Source organism: Musa acuminata, chromosome BXJ2-7 (assembly GCF_036884655.1).
Source record: "Musa acuminata AAA Group cultivar baxijiao chromosome BXJ2-7, Cavendish_Baxijiao_AAA, whole genome shotgun sequence".
In the NCBI taxonomy this organism is placed as follows: Eukaryota; Viridiplantae; Streptophyta; class Magnoliopsida; order Zingiberales; family Musaceae; genus Musa; species Musa acuminata.
Genome location: NC_088344.1, coordinates 5,445,362 through 5,465,163, shown reverse-complemented (window position 1 = coordinate 5,465,163; position 19,802 = coordinate 5,445,362). Strand labels below are relative to the sequence as shown.

Sequence of the window (19,802 nt, the reverse complement as noted above, 5' to 3'; positions counted from 1 at the left end):
CAAAGCATGCAAGGAAAAGCACGTCGATGATTCCCAGGCGATTATTGTCATTCGATTCCTCTTTATTTGGTCCACCCACCATAGCCATCCTTCACACATAATGAACGCAACGCAATTGGCTGTACGCCCGAATCATCTTCCATCTACGTAGCTACTCTTCCCGAAGACTAACACGTATACACGTATCCGACCGTGATCCAACTATCGAAGCACTACTGCTGCACACAAACAGATCCTTGTATTCTACTATATCGGTTGGTAGCTCCTTCGAGCCTTTCGTATGCTCATCTTTCCACCAACTCGGATGGTCGTCTAAGGTGATGCCCAGATCATCTCTGCAACATACAACATGTCCCACAGCTGGATCGCTCGGTGCTCACACTTTGACACTCGTTAGAGGGCATAATAGTGGTGTGTATCGCGTCGATGGTCTCACCTTTCCATCATAGATTACTCCGCAAGTACATGATGACTCTGCATGCAGAGGCACACCAAACGCAAGATTGCTGCTCGCACTTCGGTTTGCCGACACAAACCAAAAAAACAATGAAAGAAAAAGAAAGCAATGGTGTGACCTTTTAAGTTAAGAAATCTATTAATGATTTGAGTTCCCTACCACTTGGCCGCAATCTTCTCTCGAGGTTGCCTCTCAACTCTTGTCGTTATCCTCCATCGCATGGGAGTTAGAGTTCATGATGAGATTTTCGAATCCATTATTATTTTTTTACTATGAAAGTTTTCGTTGTTAAACTTTTTACTACTTTTTATGTTTTAAAAAATATAAATATATTGTTTTACTAATTCATCCGATCAAATCCGGGCTTTCAAAGGTCAATTCATGATAGTATTAGACAACTTCTTTAATATTTAAATTAATGAGGTCGAAAGACTAAAAAAAATAAATGCATCGAAAACCTTTTGTTATAAAGTGAATTCGGATAATAATTTTCTGAACGGTAACATGAAATCATCGATTATTATTTAATCATTGACATATATATTGAATCATCAAATATTATAAGTACGTATAATGATTTATGTTGAAATTAGAAACCTCGATGGTAGTGTCAGAATGATGAACATTCATGTTGACATTGTCATGAGGTGGTGATGTGACTGATGGATCGGAATATGATGTATCTTTGTGCAGATATTAATTCCTCGACATCATCTCTATGAAAGTGGAAAATTGCATGTCTATTCATAGGCTATCAGAGCTACCAATAAAATAAAAGTTGATTTGACAAACGATGAAACTTCAGTTTTTTTAGCTTTTGGAGGATCCTTCGCCCATAGAACGTGGAACAATGTATCGGACATGGTTTAGTTGTTGCATGGATGAACTACATGAGAATTAAAATCTATTTTTACGAAATATATTTATACTACCATAAGTATTGATGACATCATTCGAGTGCTTATATATATATATATATATATATATATATATATATATATATATATATATATATATATATATATATATATATATATATATACACACTCAAGTCTTGCCTTTTCCTTTTACTTAGATTTTGGGATATATGACATATTTATAATAATAAGTGTTAATTTACTAAAAAAATTATTATTTAAATTAAAATATAAAATATATATATATATAAATATAAATTAAATATAATTAGAATCAAATAATGATTCTTAAAACACTTATTAGTACATTTTGTGATATTTATAGAGTTTGTAGTGGCGGGTTGTTTCTACTTGATAAATTAACATTTGATCGGTCTATCTAGCACGTAGGCTCATGAGGAATTTTATATTTTTGGTGATAAGTGTATATATACTATTTTATCCTTTTAAAATTAAAAAAATACTTTTAAGATTAAGGATGATCTAACGAATTTATGAGTCATTGATTCCTTACTCTTCGATCAATATGAGACTAAATATTTTTATCAATACTCTTTCTCACATTTGAGCTCAAGATCATTTTTCTAACGTCAATTTAATAAGTCAATATTTGATTAATTTGTTATTGGTGTGACCGGTAGATTCACGAACAATTATTTGTTTTAAATGATTAATGTATCCGAATGATTTTAACTTTTTAAGTTTAAAAAAAAAATCTTAAAAAGATAAAAATGACCCGATAAACTTAAAAATTCTTGATTCTCTTGATATTTGGTCTAAAATGTCCTAATCACCACATCGACAGATCGTTGACCGAAAGCAAACTCCATCATCTCATCAGTAAAGTCGTTGTCAACGCGGTGGTAGGTCGGGATTGGGGCGGACACATGTGTCCCACACATGTCCAACAAATTGGCGCCCTTTAGCTGGCGAGCCGCCCCGACCTACCGAATCGCGAGCCTCACAAGCCAACGAATTCATTGGTTTGCGAGCCCATATGCTGTCATCATAAACGACCAACCAAACCCCACAAAAGAAAATGAAGGATACAGTGGCCACATGGTTGTCTCCTTCACTCATTCCTGTACGCGTCATCTCAGACTAAGTACATATTAGTATTATTAGATCTTTAATTTTTAAATTTAAAAATTTTATATTAAAATCTTTATAATTATGAAAGTAAAACATATATATATATATATGTTTATCATAATGTCGTCCATTTTATCGATCAAAATATAAAAATAATTTAAAATAATTTTAATATTTTAATTAGAAATTATGAACGACGTCGATGGTGATGGACAATGATAACGTTGGCGACCGTAGGTTGCTATAGATGAGGAGAGCGACGTTGAAAGATGAGGGCTACTCTGCATATGCGTCGATATTAACATAGTTATCGAATGACCTTTTCATCGCTTTGTATATGCATCGATGTTGACGCAGTTGTCGAGCAATGAAATGATCACTCGATATTTGCATCGATACCAACACAAAAGCTAAGTTGTCATTTCATCACTCAGCAACTGTATTGACATCGATATATATGTAGAACGGCAAAAGGGTCGATCATTATGTTAATGTTAATGCAGTTGCCGAGTAGCAAAATGGTCACTCGGTATCTACATCAACGCCAACATAAATACAGAGCAACCCTCATCTTTCATTATCTCTCTCATTATTCATAGTAGCTACTCATAGCCTCTAATAGTGCCACCGCTCGTTATCGTTGTCCATCATTATCAACTAGAAATATTAAAATTATTTCGTGTTTCGTTAGCGTTAGGGTAAATGGATCTACTTCTTTCACTTTTATAACTATAATAATTCTAATATAAATTTTTTAAGTTTAGAAATCATAATATTAAGAAAATCTAACTACAATGGATAATATATAATTAGTCCCATCTACACTTCCTTCCGCTCAAGTATATGTTCCTGCAAAGTCAAATCTAGGGTTCATATTGTTTTAAAATTATTGATTTTAATTTTATAAAATTAAAATCCAATTGGCTACAAATGATTTTGGTTCAAAAATCATTGATGGTTCGAATTTAATTGCATTAATTAATTTTAATACAATTATCAAAGGGTACCTTCTATTTGTTATACTTTCTGAAATATCCTTATAAGGAGATAACAAATTGGGTGAAGTGTCCTAATTCTTTTACTGTGTAAAAAATATTATAACTAACATAAAAACATTTCTATTTTTTTGTTATTGCTTCTAAACCAATAATGACACCCTTGAAATCTTATTTTTATAGCTGAGTTGGTTTCCATTCATTTTTTAATCCATTTGTCTAGTTATAACATTAATTTTTAAAAGACATATAGGGTTTTGATGGATGTACCAAAAAATAATAGCTAGAAGTATAAATCTTGTACATAGAGCATTGAACTTGCTCAATATACTATCAGGGAAGGTAGAGATATTTCAAGAATTCTTTTTGAAAACTATAAAAAGAGAATACCTTGCAACAATCATCATCTTATAAGAGACATTTAAAATTAAAAATAAAAATATATAAAAAGATAATACCCTCCAAAAAAAATATTCAAAAAATACTTTTCATGTATCATTTCATTTATGTAAAGCATTAACAAAATATAATGGGTGTACGAAGGGGTCATGATTTTCGAATCAATAATTTTGATTTTAGAATTAAATCTACAAGGGTCCATTTTAGAATCAGAATTGAAATTGATAGTCCCTATTTCCATCCCGACGATCCCGATTTGAATCACCAAAATTTTTAGTATTTTCTATTAAAATTTTTAAAATATAAAAATTATAAATATATTTTTAAATAAAATAAATATATAATTATAGAATGGTTCGATCCATAATTCAAATCGGAATCGTTGGTTTGTGAATCAATAATTTTGATTTTTCAAACTTAAGAAAAATAATTGAATTGTTCGAGATTCATTTCGATTCTTAAGGGAAAATTTGGTCGGTTGACCATTGGTGTGGCACGTAGGTTCATAAGGAATTGTCGGCTTTGGGCGATGGGCATATCCGTACGATTTTATCCTTCATATGAACTCCAAAATACGCCTATGAGGGTAAGGGAGACTTATGAGTCATTGGTTCCTATATTCCTCCGCCAATATGATATTAAATGGCTTTATCATTGCTCCCTTCCGTAAGGGAGTTAAGAGCTCATAATTAAGGTGCACGGCATGGTAGTGAGTTTGCTCGGCCAAGGTGTAGGCCTTGAGTCCTCCTTCTAGTGCCAATTTGATAAGGGACAATTTTGTCGATCGATCATTGATGTGACTCGTAAGCTCGTGAGAAATTATTCGCTTTGGGTGATGGATGTACCTACACGATTTTGTTCTTTCGGAAGGTGTAAACTCTAAAAGACGTCTTTTGGAGCTCACATGCTCCGAAAGGATAAAACTGTGCGGGTACGTCTATCGTCCAAAACAGATAATTTCTCGCGAGCCTACGAGCCGCACCAATAACCGATCGACCAAATTGTCCCTTATCATATTCGATTTAGAATCGACGGATCATCAAACCAGTTCGATTTCGATTCCAGCTCAATTTGATTCTAATTCAAACCGAATCGTAATCTGGCCCTGACACAACCTTTTACAGTAACACAACTCCACAGCTCAACCGCCAATCCTAGTTCATAGGCCTCTCAACGTTCATGCATGAGGCGGGAAAGGGTTGGCGTCCAACGTACGTATACATGATCGTGTTCCTCGCATCAGGAAATCAATGCTCCTTGAAATGTGTTTGAGAGACTCAGTGCAGGAACAAATAGTGGTGGGTGCTTCACGATGGAACCCACTGACTTTGGATCAGCGATCATAACGCACCGACATGCGCAGTGACTTGCTCGTCTGCCATCCCTCATCATTCGGAGTGCGAACCCCTTTGCTTGTTCGTGAGAGGGAAGGAAACTATTTACGACAACTTTCTTTTGGCAACTGAGATCTTTCAATAAATTATTTTACCTTAAAAAAAGTTTAATAATTAACTTTTACGATATGACACCTCTCTATTGGAAAATTATCCAAATCAATTGACTCAAATCGATTTGGTTTTCCATCTTTTCTTCCATTTGTTTGGAAAAGAATAAGTCAAAGGTGAGTCGATCAAAGTCAACTTCATCTCACTCTTCATTTTTGATATAAAAAAATAAAGAAAAATAGAGAAACAAAAGAGATGATAAAGGAAGAGAAGTCACTTAGGGTTACTCAAATCGGTTCGATTCAAAGAACGAAGTGCAAAGAATTGAAATATAAAGAGAGACAAAATTGAGAGTTACAGAAAAAGACATCCCAGACACAATGTCAAAAAACTAACCAGTGAAAACCTGACCTTTGCATGTATATTGCCTTCATTTTTATATGGTGGTGGAATCGGTACTTTGGGCAAAGGGTGGGAAACCGCAGCCGCCGTGGACATTATGCATACAAAAGGGCACCTCTTCATCGGAAGGAAAAGCCAAGATGGGTGTTTGTTACCCGTCGACTGCTAAAGGTGCCAAACGCCATCGCACACGAGGAAGATAAGTCAAGAGTGACATGAACTCATCATCGGCTCCAAACTCGAACTGCTCCTCCTCCTGATTTAGGACGGTCGAGTCAAAGTTGCAGTTCTGTGTCTTCGTTCATGAACCCCAGCCATCCTTACGTAATGATATTGTTGACTTCACGCACTTATCCGTCTGTTCGACGCCAGAGAAAAGAAGAGCCAAGACAGCTGCGTGACCTTATCAACTATCGCCCGAAGAGTCTTCTTCGGCACTCCCACAATTTAATGTAACTCGGAGGCGTCGCGTTGACAATGCTTGCCAAAGGATAAGGTGTTGAGGATTCCAAGATAGTTGAGGTGTTGTCATCTCTTGACCGGTCAAATTCTTCCCCTTCACTATACATATATTTTTTGAGGTAATTCCTCGAAAAAAAGTTATTTTTTAGTTTTTTTCAGAAAAGTAATCCCATTTTTTCCATATATTTTCTTATGGTCAATCGATTTAGTTATAATTTTTTTATTAGAAAAATACTAAAATAAAATAAAATAATGTTTATAGTATTTTTATATTATGTTACAGTATTTTTAATAATACTAAAAAATATTATAACATAGTACACAAGTACTATGTTATAGGTATTAGACAAAAAAAAGAGGATGGGATCATTTTTACATTGTTTTTTTAGTGTTATTTACACTAATTTTAGTTGCTGAAACTTACTGAGATAATACTGTGTGGCATACACAATTAATTTCAACTCATTTGGAACACTTTTTGTTTATATCTTTTAGGTTTTAATACTCGATTATACAAAATAAAAATTCATCCAAATTTGAAGATTTTTCGCTATATAGAAGACATCAAATTTATTGAGATGATATATATTTTTATCTCAAAATTTTTAATTCTTAAGATGTTTTCATCCTCAACCCTATCCGCAAAGTGTATTAATTTTATTTTGTATATCATATTTATGCTAAAGATACTTTTTAAATTATTTTCCTATTTGAGAAGTATCCGATGACCCACAAAGTTGAGCTAGATTTTTATGTGACTAAATTAGTAAAGAAGTTATGCTAGCATGTCCTAATTTCTTATTTAATTCGTATCATATTGTCATTCAAGACAAAAAGAAAATATTACATATGAGTTATTTAATCAATCAAAATTAATAATATACATAATTTCATATTTTAAGCCTATTATATATATTTTTAATCTTAGGATGAAATTAATATCGTATTATAAATCTAATAACAAACACTTAGTTGCATGAGTGACTTAAAATTACAATACTTTGATTCACACATAATAAAACATCTTAAAAAATTGTTATCAACATTATCATAATAAGGAATTTTTCTTCTACCATTATCACCAAAATTTACATATCATCCATCTCTTTCGTGATGCATCAAGAACTCGGATAGATCCTTGGTATGTCTTCTTGAGATTTTATGATATTTGTGTTCAAACTTTATTTATGAGATAACATGTTTATTAAGTGAAATAACATCTTAAAAATGTTTATTGAGTGAGATAACATGTTTATTAAGATTTTATGATCTTATTTTAAAAAAATATTACTCCAACTAAATTTACTATATCGAACCCTTAATCGATTTAATCCGATCAATCAAAATGACCCAAATGTCTCGGTATCAAATGATATAGGGCCTAATTTCGCAAGTATTATTATATTGATCTTATTAGGTCCGATTCAATCGATCCAAATATATTCTATATATATATAAATATATAATTACTTAAAATTATAAACTAATTAACTGATTAATCGAATCAAATTAATTGATTTTGAACCAGTTTGATTAGGTAAATTCGAAATGATTCCCGTTTGACCTATCTCATCCTAATCGAACCAAAATTCAATTTGATTCAGTTCGCCGTTAATCATCGTATTAGCTTTAGTCAATTAATATAAATCAAAGCTTTCCAACCATATGTTACTTGAATCTATGGAAGTCCTCGGGGAACTTCACCGGAGTTCTTTAGAGTTGGCGGTGCAGAAGATTCCACGACTTGCGAGAGAGTCGACGTACATTTGGCGTTGCAATCACTCTCTTGTTCGAGGCCAACAGTGAGCTCCCCGTGCATGGGGATGACGGACAGGTGGACTACAGTGGTGCGGAGTACAAATCCCAGTCGCCCAATGGCGTCTGAGGTCTCCGGTGGTCCTTCTCCGAGACGTGCCCATTTGTGCTCGAAGAGGCCTTAGCTGTTCATCGTATTCTTGGCTGTCCCTCATAAAGGATTTGGTAGCACGAGTGCAATTAGCCATTCATTGCACCGTCCGATCACCTTTTCGACAGGATAAATATTATGCGCGATTTTACTTCCCTCAAAGCAAGCAAGTAGACACTTAATGTCTCTAATTAGATGCCTAATCCAAGATTAAGCTGCGCCGTCACTCTCTTGTTCTTGAAACTCGTGAGTAACACAATGATGGATCGAAGCGAAATCGATTCATTTCGGACAAGTGATGATATGTGGTGTAAAACGTCAATCACACGCTACATCACATTCCTTCATGGTTTGATTTTTCGTAGACATAAATGATGAGATCAGGTGATGAAAGATAAACAGCCATGAGAAAGCCAGAAACAGATGGCAAGCTATAATCTTTTTATTGATTAGAGAGAGAGAGAGAGAGAGAGAGAGTAGGCCATAAAAAGACAATCGAAGAGCTGTGGTATAGAATGGAAGGCCCATTCCATGTGTCAACAACTCAGATCACACGCGTAATTGGCTGGAGCTATGAAGGATCCAACCCTTTATTTAAAGTGAAGAGTAGTAGCTCCCCACTAAGCTTCCCCCCCAGTGGGTCTCATCTTCCTATTTTTACCTCACCACTTCTTCCCCTCATAATTAACCCTTTTTTGCTTGACTCTTCTCCACCTATTTGATCTCCATGGCTTCTCTAACATTACATTTTCCATTCTTTTAGTTGGTTTAATACCTTTCTACTCTTCCATTTTTGCAATCCCCCGTACAAAAACATAGTTAATACTTAGTCTGAATCTATCTGATTTTAAGTAAACAAATAAATATATTTATGAAGAACAAAAACTTGGGAAGAGAGTTTGACTTTCGCTTTATTTAGTTTTTCTACTCAGCTCTAAATACTTGGAAAAAAAAAAAACCTGACAGAGTATGGATTGGAAAGTCAAACACGTGCAAGTGATTTGACACGTACTATTTCATTTCTTTGGGAAGCTTACACTCATTGATCATTATTTATTTATTTATGTTTTATATTACTTTTTGTCTTTCTTCTATCTTTCCCAACAATTGCATTGCAACGATGCATATTATGATCACTGCTTCATTCAGTGTTCCGAGGTTCAGCTACATTAGCTGGAATAGATTTCCGTGGGTGCATCGGCTGTATTGGCTCCCCTATAAAACCCCCTTCCCTCCCCATTGACGCACATCAAATCCTCACACAGGATAATCCACACCTTCCCCTGTCCTCCTCCTCCTCCTCTCCGACCAACGATGAGTTCCACTTGCGTCGCCACCGTCGTCCCGAATGCGTCCTTGACGATCATGCTTTTTCCGTCCCTCACCCTCTGCTTCCTGTTCCTGTGCCTCATCTACTATCTGCTTTCGCGAGCATTCCTCACCGGGTCCCGTAGTCTGCCCTTGCCGCCGGGCTCCATGGGCTGGCCTTATATTGGAGAGACCTTGCAGCTCTACTCCAACAATCCCAACGCCTTCTTCGCCCTCAAGCAGAAGAGGTTCGTGGCTTCTGCCTGTCGGTGGAAAAGGATTGTTGTCGATGTCCCATTTCCTTTTTGTCACCGCACATAACGCTGCTGGTGGTGATGGTGGTTGCAGGTACGGTCCCATCTTTAAGACCCACATCCTGGGCTGCCCCTGCGTCATGGTGTCGAGCCCTGAGGCGGCAAGGTTCGTGCTGGTGACGCGGGCTCACCTGTTCAATCCGACGTTCCCCGCCAGCAAGGAGCGGATGCTGGGTCCCCAGGCCATCTTCTTCCAGCAGGGCGACTACCACGCCCGCCTCCGCCGCCTCGTGCTGCGGGCTCTCATGCCCGACGCCATCCGCGGCTCCGTCGCCGGCATTGAGGCCGCCGCTCTCCGGGCCTTGCGCTCCTGGGACGGCCGTTTCGTTAATACCTTCCTTGAAATGAAGACGGTAAGCTCTCGCAGACGCTACTACAAATCTAAATTTGAGCTGCAAAGTCAAACCTGTAGGAAATTGATTCGGTCTACTTCTGACCTTCCAACACCGTGAAAGATCGCTTTTCTTTGATGCTCTGCTCCTCCTTTTCCCTTGTGTTCCCGTCGTCTGTCTCTCTGTTTTGATGCGCGTCCGCTGCTTTCCTGCAGTACGCGTTCAATGTGGCACTCCTCTCTATCTTTGGGAATGATGAGATCTGCTACATCGAGGATCTGAAGCAGTGTTACTACACCCTGGAGAAGGGGTACAACTCCATGCCCGTCAACCTGCCTGGGACCCTCTTCTACAAGGCAATGAAGGCCAGGAAACAGCTGGCTCAAATTGTGGCCAAGATTGTGTCGTCCAGGAGGACGCAGTCGAAGACGGAGGCCAATGGTCTGCTTGGCTCTTTCATGGAAACCAAAGAAGCGCTCACCGACGATCAGATTGCCGACAACATTATCGGCGTCATCTTTGCAGCCCGGGACACCACTGCCAGCGTGCTCACCTGGATCGTCAAGTACCTCGGGGATAACCCAGGCATCTTACGAGCAGTGACGGTAAGATGCTTTCTTCTTCCTCTTCCTCCTCCCATCTCCAAGTGTCGTTTTCAGTAGAAAGAGCTTGACATGGACTGCGTATCTCAGGAAGAGCAAGAGGAGATCACGAGGAGCAAAGACGGCAAGTCCCTGACTTGGGCTGATACCAAGAGGATGCCACTCACATCGAGGGTGATTCAGGAGACGATGAGGGTGGCCTCCGTCTTATCTTTTACCTTCAGAGAAGCGGTGGAAGATGTGGAGTACGAAGGTGAGTTGGCGTCACAACCTCTATCCATGCAAAGGATGTCGGCGGAGGTATCTGCTGTGCTGACTTCTCCCCGTGTGATGTGGTGCAGGGTATCTGATTCCCAAGGGTTGGAAGGTGTTGCCGCTCTTCCGAAACATTCACCACAGCCCGGATAACTTCGCTGACCCGGAAAAATTTGATCCCTCCAGATTTGAGGTGGGCGAAGGAGGACGGCCGCGCCGCCCCTATCTCCATCAGTCGCCTTTCCTCCTCCTGCAGACAAATAATTCTGGTCTCTTTTTTGTCGACTGTTGCAGGTTGCTCCAAAACCCAACACTTTCATGCCATTTGGAAACGGGTCCCATTCCTGCCCTGGCAATGAGCTCGCGAAGCTGGAGATGCTCGTGCTCCTCCATCACCTCACCACCAAATACAGGTAACCCAGCCAAAACCATCAAAAGTCAGATACCGCCCCTTGACTTTTCGTCTCCGTTGACCTCTCTTCCTGGTGTTGATGCATTGCTATCTCTATCAGGTGGTCTATGGTGGGATGCCAAAGCGGTATTCAGTTCGGACCTTTTGTGCTGCCCCTGAATGGCTTGCCCCTGAGATTCTCTCTCAAGTCACCAGTCGAGGACCATACAGCTTGATCCAATGGCGATTTCCAGGGACGCTTTCAAGCAGCAGGACCCTGTAATCATAAAAGCGATTGCAGTTCCTCCAGAGGCCTTCTCACACACCCCCAAGTTGTACAGTACAGTCTTTTCGATTGACACACTGAGCGACGAGGAAACCTCAGCTCAGGTCACCCATGCTTTCTGTCAACGATAGGAAGAGTGGGAAGAGGAAGGGAATGAGAAATCCAACCTTTTCCACTGTGTCAAAGCTGCTCCCCATTGAATAATATGCACTATGGATCATAAAAATCTTCTCCTATTTATTATAATGCATGCTGACCCTGTGATCGATTTGGGCACCCTATCAAAAGATCACATCCGGACTCTATAAAGAACTACTTGCTGCGAACTTTTAAGCAGCGCCAGTATCCACTTTGTATTGTGCATGATATGTGACAATAGAAACGACGGTGGTAGCTGTGGCCACTGCTGCTAACAATTACTAGCAACTGGTTAAACGTAAGTGCCACTCTGTAAAGCCACCACATACATAGATTGCATTTTTCTTCACTATCGTGGGACGATGTTCGTGATCGATTCTACTTGGTTTGAACATACGTGCATAAGTCTTCGAACATACGTGTCGACTCGACATTGACCTTTTGTTTGAGTACATTAAAAATCGACATCTGGTATGATATATCTCGTAAGATTGATCGAAGAAATCTTTTACGATACGAACGAAATATTCTAGAAGTATTTTATATTTGAATAATTAGCTTAATCCGCCACGTACCGATCTCTGATTAAATGAATATTCCTGCTATCGCTATGCAAGAAAGGTGCTTTCTTATCTATAGTCTATGGCTGAAACTTCCCACCAAATCAACAGTAGGAAGAGGCAATTCATCAACACTGCTACAGATCCGATGGCCACATAAATCCACACCATGATCCCGAGATGTTGAAGTGTCCCAAAGTGTCATTCTCTGAGATAAACATGATCTCTACGTAATACCAACCAACCTGATAATATTGGATGCATCATTACGTCCCGATTGTCACAAATGAATTATTATTCATACTTGAAAAGTCAACTCAAACTTTCCGACAAATATGAAATTGCTTTGAACTCAAAACAACCCCATCCAATATAAAACTAGTTGGATAGTACTTTGGCACGCATCCCTAAAGTCTCTGTGCCCGTGCCAATGCCAGGGATTTGTTCTTGCTGCAGCTACTGAACGCTGACCACACCAATGTAAATGACGCGAGGAAGCTTCCAAGTGAGACAGCATCGAGCATTAAGATATTTCTTGTAGGTCATATCGAATCTTTTCTCACAGTTGATCCTTGCAATACAAACTATAATCCATTTTATTCTTATTTTTAACCTCATTTTTGGTGACCATTATTAGATAATTCATTGTTCATGCAAACTAACATCTGTCACTGCACGTTCTGTGGGCTGAAGCACTGACACCTCAGTTTTCGGATCTCGATCCAAAGATTACTTGGAATCTTAGCTCAAGCTTTTCCCATCGAGTATAATCTACCTCATCTCACAAAGATATGCTATATGCTAACAATATATAACTCTAATTAAAGCGTGGAGAAACCTAGGGGTACTCCTCGATTGTACAGTCAAAAGCTCTCTTTTCTCTCTTCTTTTTAGTCTTAAAGAGCGAAGGATTCCAATACGAAGTGTACCCCATGAAGGTCTTCCAGCGATAAAGGCAGATCTATTGACCTCGCTTCCATTTGACTATTCCATACGCGTTGAGACCTCTCCTTTTTCATTATAGTAAGGCAATCATTACCGATTAATATAAAAAAGAACATTAGTTAGGGGAGTAGTTCTATAGATGCAGAGTTCCTTTCCACCTAAGCGCAGAACTCTGCACCACAGACGCTCAACTGCTGTCAATCTGCTTATTTGAAGATGTTTGATGCATTTGTTACGTATAAATAATATATCTATATATATGTATTTATATATATGTCCGAAAAAGAATAGGAAAGAGTTGTAAGATTCAACCAAGGAAAGGATGGACTTTGATATGATACAAAAAAGAAGATAGAAAGAGTGAACCATCTGTCTTTGTTGCAAAAAGCTTGTTGATGGTAGACACTGAAAGGAAAGATGTGTGTGAAGATGTTGATAGATAATACTAAATTAACTAAAACTTAAGTATCGAGAGTACTAATCCTTCTAAGCGAATATTTTTGGTTTTTTGTTTACTAGTCAACACAAATTTATATAGAGTGGGACTTCGAGCATCTTATCAATCGAATGGAGGCCATTCCTTTATCTGAATGATTCAGCTAATTCACCATACAATACGCTCGCAGAAAGTAAAAGCTTAGTTTCCACGCAATTCTCCTCATTTATTTAGAGAAGATTATGCTTTCCTCCGATTCGCGATATCGAGTTAGCTAGTAATGATCACAGTAATAAGAAGGTTGATTGACTCTGGGCGAATCGAGTGTGCTATTGTCACCTTAAAACACATTTGCTAAGGTGTGTGTCTTGGATGAACCTTCTGCATCAACTGAACCAAAGATGCAAGGAAGACATGAAGAAGGGCAGCTAGAAAATGATGGATGACTGGCTTGTTAGGGAGGGGGAATGCACCTTCTTTTGGAATATGACACAAGCACTCTGCCTCTTAAAGCATTGATGTTGATGTTGAGATGATGATAATAATAATAATAACTAGAAGATATGATCCAAAAAGCAGGAAACATGCTGATTAAGGTGCAAATCCTGCAAAATCTCAGAGGAAATATGGCATGTGCCAGTGGAAAAGGAACTTAAATGGTTTGGAGAGACAACAGTGAGGCTGTGGTAGAACTTCTACAAATTCCCAAATGCTACATGTTTAAGAGAAAATTTGGAGAGACCAATTAGAAATTATTTGAGAGTTCATAAAAGAGCTATCGAAATAATTTAAAAAAAGAATGTTAATTTTTTTGGCTATAATCGCTTTATCGATAAAAAAAAATAGAGAACTGCCCAGAATCATAGATCTAAACACACGCCACCACTGCAAATTCATTGGATGTGAACATGATCACAAGTGGGCGATATAGAATTACTTTTAAGCTTACTACATTCAGTACTAATTTAATATGCACACACATTGATGAATTTTAATTTCTTGATAAACTTACATGCTTATTCTTTAAATATCAACATTTACTAGAAACTTTATTAACTCAAAGTATATATATATTTTTAATGTTTCATGCAATTTAGCATAAGTAGGTGCATTATTGAGCTCAAATGAATTGTACATGGCAAACTCTATTTGTCCTCCAGTCAAATTTACCTTTTTATATTTAATTTCATGTAATTTTTTTTTCGCGTATGCCGAGTTCTTCTTACACTCGAAACAAATGATACTGTAATCATTTGATATTTTTCATCGAGTATTTCGATGATATTTCAAGATTCCTTTGAGTTTCTAGAAAGGATTGATATTTCGTCTTCCTTGAATATATTTCGGTTGAATCATCTTTTTGAATTGGCTTGATATTTATGACCTTTCAAACAACTTCATAATCTTGAGGTTATTATGAACCTAAAGAGTCTTCTAATAAATCAGAAGTGGCATTATCAATTCTTTTGTGATTATTTAAGAAGTGACATGTGAATTTTGCTCACTGTTTTGATGTTAGCATGAGATTTGATGAATGCTCTTTTGGGATGGTTTTCATAATTTTCTAGTTCATGAACCTGAAATGTCATTTCATGGATTATAAGTGACCTTCTCAATTTTTTTCCAGCAATTTGGATAGTGACCTCAGAACCTTGCTTACTAATTTTGAGGTTATTATGAAGTTTGCCAAGATCTTTCAATTGATTGACAATATCCTTGAAACAATGGATGGCTACTTCTGACTTCATATGAAAAAATTAGACTAATTTTTTTGCAAAGAAACGTTTAAACTATGAACAAGTAAATTGAAATTAGTCCATTTAACACACTTTGTTCCAATGCTATTCTAGTAGTAGACGAATTCACAAAGCTGGACCATCGATCCGGGTATCATCAGAGTGTGCGAAGAAGACATTACCGAAAATCGCCTTTTGAACACGGTCACTATGAATTTTTACTTTCTTTAACAAAAGATGAAATATCATGGGTATATCATATTAGAGGAAGGTGTGACTATGGACATCTCCAAAATAGAAGCAATGCAGAACTGGCTAACCCCGAGAAATATAAAATTGCTACGTGGCTTTCTCGGTTTAACAGGTTACAACCATAAGTTTATGAAAAACTATGGAAAGATCAGTGCACTTAAAAACTAGCTAAATAATAATATGAGATAATTAAAAAATATAAAATTAATAATATGAAATAAATAAAAGTGATAAATGAATAACTTACGACTATTTGAAAATAGTCTTTTCTTCTGTTTATTCTATATAAAAAAAGGGCTTTAGCGAAGAAGATACAATTATGACCATATTAGATCTAAATAATAGTGATTTATTATCAATTATGACTACGTCTAACATGCAACCCCAATTGACGTAAATGTAATCAGAATGATTTGTAAATGGTTAACTATATTAATTGTTGTGTGAAATCATCTGTCATTATTAAATCATAAAGGCGTGCATTGAATCATTTTAAGTTGACGCTAAGAACCATAAATTGGCGTGTAAAGCTGAGTGGGCCTCATTCTAACAGTGAGTCAAGTCATTGTAGGACGATCATTTGGTTTATGTGTGAGATTGAGGGGGAGGGCACAACAAAGCCTGACATGACATTTGAAGTTAATATAAGAATCTCAATCGTTTTCATTTGGTTTATTGGCATGGTTGTCATGTTTGTACTTTGTGATGACCATATAATTATTTGTGATGCTAAGGAAATTGTGATGTTTGTACTCGACGAACACACAAATGTTGTTGTACTTCATAAGTTTTAGGAAATCAAATTATGACATTCAAAACTTAAAGCTTATACCTCAATTATACATTATGTACTATTTCTTTCGTACTAAATTCTTGAATCATCACGATAGAAATATCATCACTAATCTGATTCTTGGTATAGAGAATGAATCGATGAAAATAATAAAAGATTAGAATAATTATTGAAGAAATTTTATTGAAAAAACTTTATTGAAATAGCTTTAGCTTAAATACAATAACATATCCCTTTCCTATTTATATAGATTAGGAGGAATTTGGCTGCAGCGGCGTTGGTCGAAAGCAAGGGCGAAGCTTTGCTTTTCTTAGCAGCGTTGGTCGCTGGACGAAGGCAAGAGCGAAGCTTCGCATTTCTCACTACTCTGATACCATGATGAAAATAATAGAAGATAAGAACAATTATTGAAGAAACTTTATTGAAAAAACTTTATTAAAGTAGCTTTAGCTTAAATATAATAATATGTCTCTCTCCTATTTATACATAGGAGGAAAGATTTTCCTTAACAGAATTAAAGATTTTTCTTAATAGAATAGAGAGATTTATGGAGAAATATTATCTTCTATCATGAATGTCATTATTCAATTAAGTTGCTTGATTAATAAAAATGAGGCAAGTAGAAATAAAAGAATAAAATTCAAAACAATTAAATTACCATTGATCCAAATAAAAGATGGACAATTTTTTTTCTTATAAAAAGAAAATTTCATTATTAAAAACTAGAGAGCGTACAAAACACCCTTAATTCATATTTAGGCTCAATGCCAAAATCAATCGGTGCAAGCCTACCTAGGGTCTGGACCCAACATTTACCATGAATACAATTTCCTCTATTTGGCCAAGAGAGTGGCAAACTCCTCAATTTTCTCACTTAATTCAAATATATTTCTCGGTGGATTCACTAAAAAGAACCAAATTCACCTATCAAGTTCTAAGTCACACTAAATGTTCCACTAGAATTCATAATTTCATAGGAATTCCAAGATTTGTAGAAATGTCTTTCCTGTCTAAACTTGATTGGGATTCACAAAAGTATGGAGATTTCCAGCTCCTACTTATCACCTCATCCTATGAAGTTTCCTCGTCGACTCTCAATCGGAGGCACTATACAATAGCATAGTTTATCACCACATCTATGAAAGCATGTATTGGATCCTTTCGATTTGTGATCACTCAATACGGATCTTAAGTTAAGCTTAATCGACTTACTCGTGATAGAAGATTATAGGATTCTTGGATTTGTGGTCACCCAATCAAAAAGAAGTTCAACCGATGGCCCATATTTTGAGATATCAAAACTGAACAAAGAGCTATAGTACATCGTAATGTGTCGATTCTTCGAACACATAATAGACGAGCAGCAACGAGTTGTGCAATAGTTGCACTTCGAGACCCAACAAATATCGACAATTTAAATTCCAATGCCACTTATCGATTAATTCCAAGCACACCAAAGCCAAAACTTTTGTGCAATGCTCGTAAGACTCTGATTGAGATGACTGAGTTGTTCATATACAAAATGATGACAGCTTTCCTCAGCATCAATCACAGATGATAGGAAACACAACCATGGCCTTCGATAGATGAATCCGCTAATCCACGCTAAACGGACCGACGAGTGATATGATATGTGATCTTGGTCATCATATATCGCGACAAGGGAGAGATGTGAAGAATGAGAGAGCCAAGATTTAGCTCGATAAATACATCGAATAAGCTTTTTTTTTTTTTTTATTAATCCAAGCTCAGGCTTAAATTATCTTGAAGCTGTTTGTTTTCTTCATCCTCTTTAAACCTATTAAAGAAAAAGTCTATAAGCATCGAAGTATTTTCTACATTCGAGATCTTAAGATACATGAGGTATTTATTGAACAACTAAAATTTCATTTTTAAAAAAATCTTCATAAAAAAATCTTTTTTTGTTGCAAATAAATTTTTATTGTCCTCATTTGGAGCCAACTAACCTTATTATCATTAGAACTTATCTCAAGCTCATTGTCGGAAAAAAAAAAAAGGGTTTGGTAGAGAGTTCTACAAAAATTATGTCAGGCACATACTCAACAAAACTCGTAATGATTAAATATCTAGGCATGTTCTTTTAAAAACGAGTCAATTATTATATATATTTTCCTTTATATCTCTCTTTTATTTTTTTTTCTAAGAGAATTTCTCCTTGTTTTTTCTTCATGCTCAACTCTAACATTGTGAAAGTTCGGAAATATCCGAAATTAGTGTAGCAACTGATAAGATTAATTCATAAAATAATTTTTTTAAAAAAAAAACCTTATAAATACCTATTTTAGTGCCATAAATAGATATTGTTATATTTATTCAAAACACTACATATTAAAAGTACTTCTCATTTAGTCTATCATCTTTTATCCTTGTTTTCCTCAAGTTTTGTAGGAAGGCAATCGAACAAGAAACTCGTGCAAGACAAGAAAAATATCTATCGGTCAGCTAAAAATTTATGTTGTAGAAGCCAATTATCCTCCGCTGCCAACTTGTCTAATAATTCATGTCGTTTTGCTCCCATGTTGTGATAAGACTTGAAGTGCTCGAAGCCTTACATGTTAGCTTCGCATTATTGGGGAATCTTCTATCCCATGATCGGACCTACACTTGTCTCATCTTGATTTGAGTTGAATGAACATGTTTTCACCATTCCTTGTGTCTTCCACGGCTAGGAAGGAATACATCGATAAGAACATTCATTCACTTGCGAGAGTGAGTAGTGTATCCACTACAGTGACTCGTCTTTTTTCCTGAGACGTTGGCTTTTATGCTCTCTCGTTATCTACTTTCCGTAGATTCTTGTGCGAGAGACACTATAAATTGTGGAGGAAGGAATACATCTGTCCTGAAGCTAATTGCCTTTGATATCTCCGGTCATCCTTGTCTACAGCAATGGCCTCCATGAAAGCAGAAAGACCTCAAGGTTCCTCTCAGGCACCCAGGGTTCAGCAACCCAAGTCTGCAGGGGCGAAGCCAGCTACCACGAAGAAGGTGGCGCAGAAACCACAGGAACCGAAGAAGGTATTTGCTTGGGATTCCCTTTCTATATTTTGTTGGAGATTATGATCACTGTGGCATGCGAAGAACGTACGTATGTATTTGTTGCAGGTCACAGGTACTGCTAAGCCAACTCCACCTGCGAAGTGATCCTCTTGCTGTCATCATGGATGTCGCAAACATACTATACCTATGGAATAAGACGGATGTAAGCGTTGTCATGTATGGAATCTAAGATATATAACAGTGATATAGTTTGGAGTCATCTGTGCTTGTGCTCTTTGAAATCCATGCTTTGGGTGAGTAGTGATATATAACAAGAAATGAAAACAAACGGAAGAAGAAAGAGTGATAGGGGAGACAT

The 19,802-nt window shown here is 36.8% G+C and overlaps 1 protein-coding gene and 1 long non-coding RNA gene across 2 annotated transcripts; both read left to right on the top strand.

The window, feature by feature from the left end:
* Positions 1–9,275: 9,275 nt before the first annotated feature.
* On the top strand, positions 9,276–11,803 carry LOC103990398 (abscisic acid 8'-hydroxylase 1). Its single transcript, XM_009409518.3, has 7 exons — positions 9,276–9,631; positions 9,732–10,050; positions 10,245–10,634; positions 10,722–10,884; positions 10,973–11,079; positions 11,181–11,299; positions 11,399–11,803. Exons 1-7 carry the CDS (start codon positions 9,390–9,392, stop codon positions 11,511–11,513), a joined length of 1,455 nt encoding a protein of 484 aa, XP_009407793.2. The 5' UTR covers positions 9,276–9,389; the 3' UTR covers positions 11,514–11,803.
* Positions 11,804–19,283: 7,480 nt separating this feature from the next.
* Positions 19,284–19,703, top strand: LOC103990399 (uncharacterized). The gene is made up of 2 exons (XR_672115.3): positions 19,284–19,462; positions 19,550–19,703. It is a non-coding gene; the product is annotated as an uncharacterized LOC103990399 (long non-coding RNA).
* Positions 19,704–19,802: the final 99 nt, after the last annotated feature.

Coding starts and splice junctions, on each gene's coding strand:
- LOC103990398 (XM_009409518.3), top strand. CDS start 9,390: ATGAGTTCCACTTGCGTCGCCACCGTCGTCCCGAATGCGTCCTTGACG. Junction 10,635..10,721: donor GCATCTTACGAGCAGTGACG/GTAAGATGCTTT, acceptor TGCGTATCTCAG/GAAGAGCAAGAGGAGATCAC. Junction 10,885..10,972: donor GGAAGATGTGGAGTACGAAG/GTGAGTTGGCGT, acceptor GATGTGGTGCAG/GGTATCTGATTCCCAAGGGT.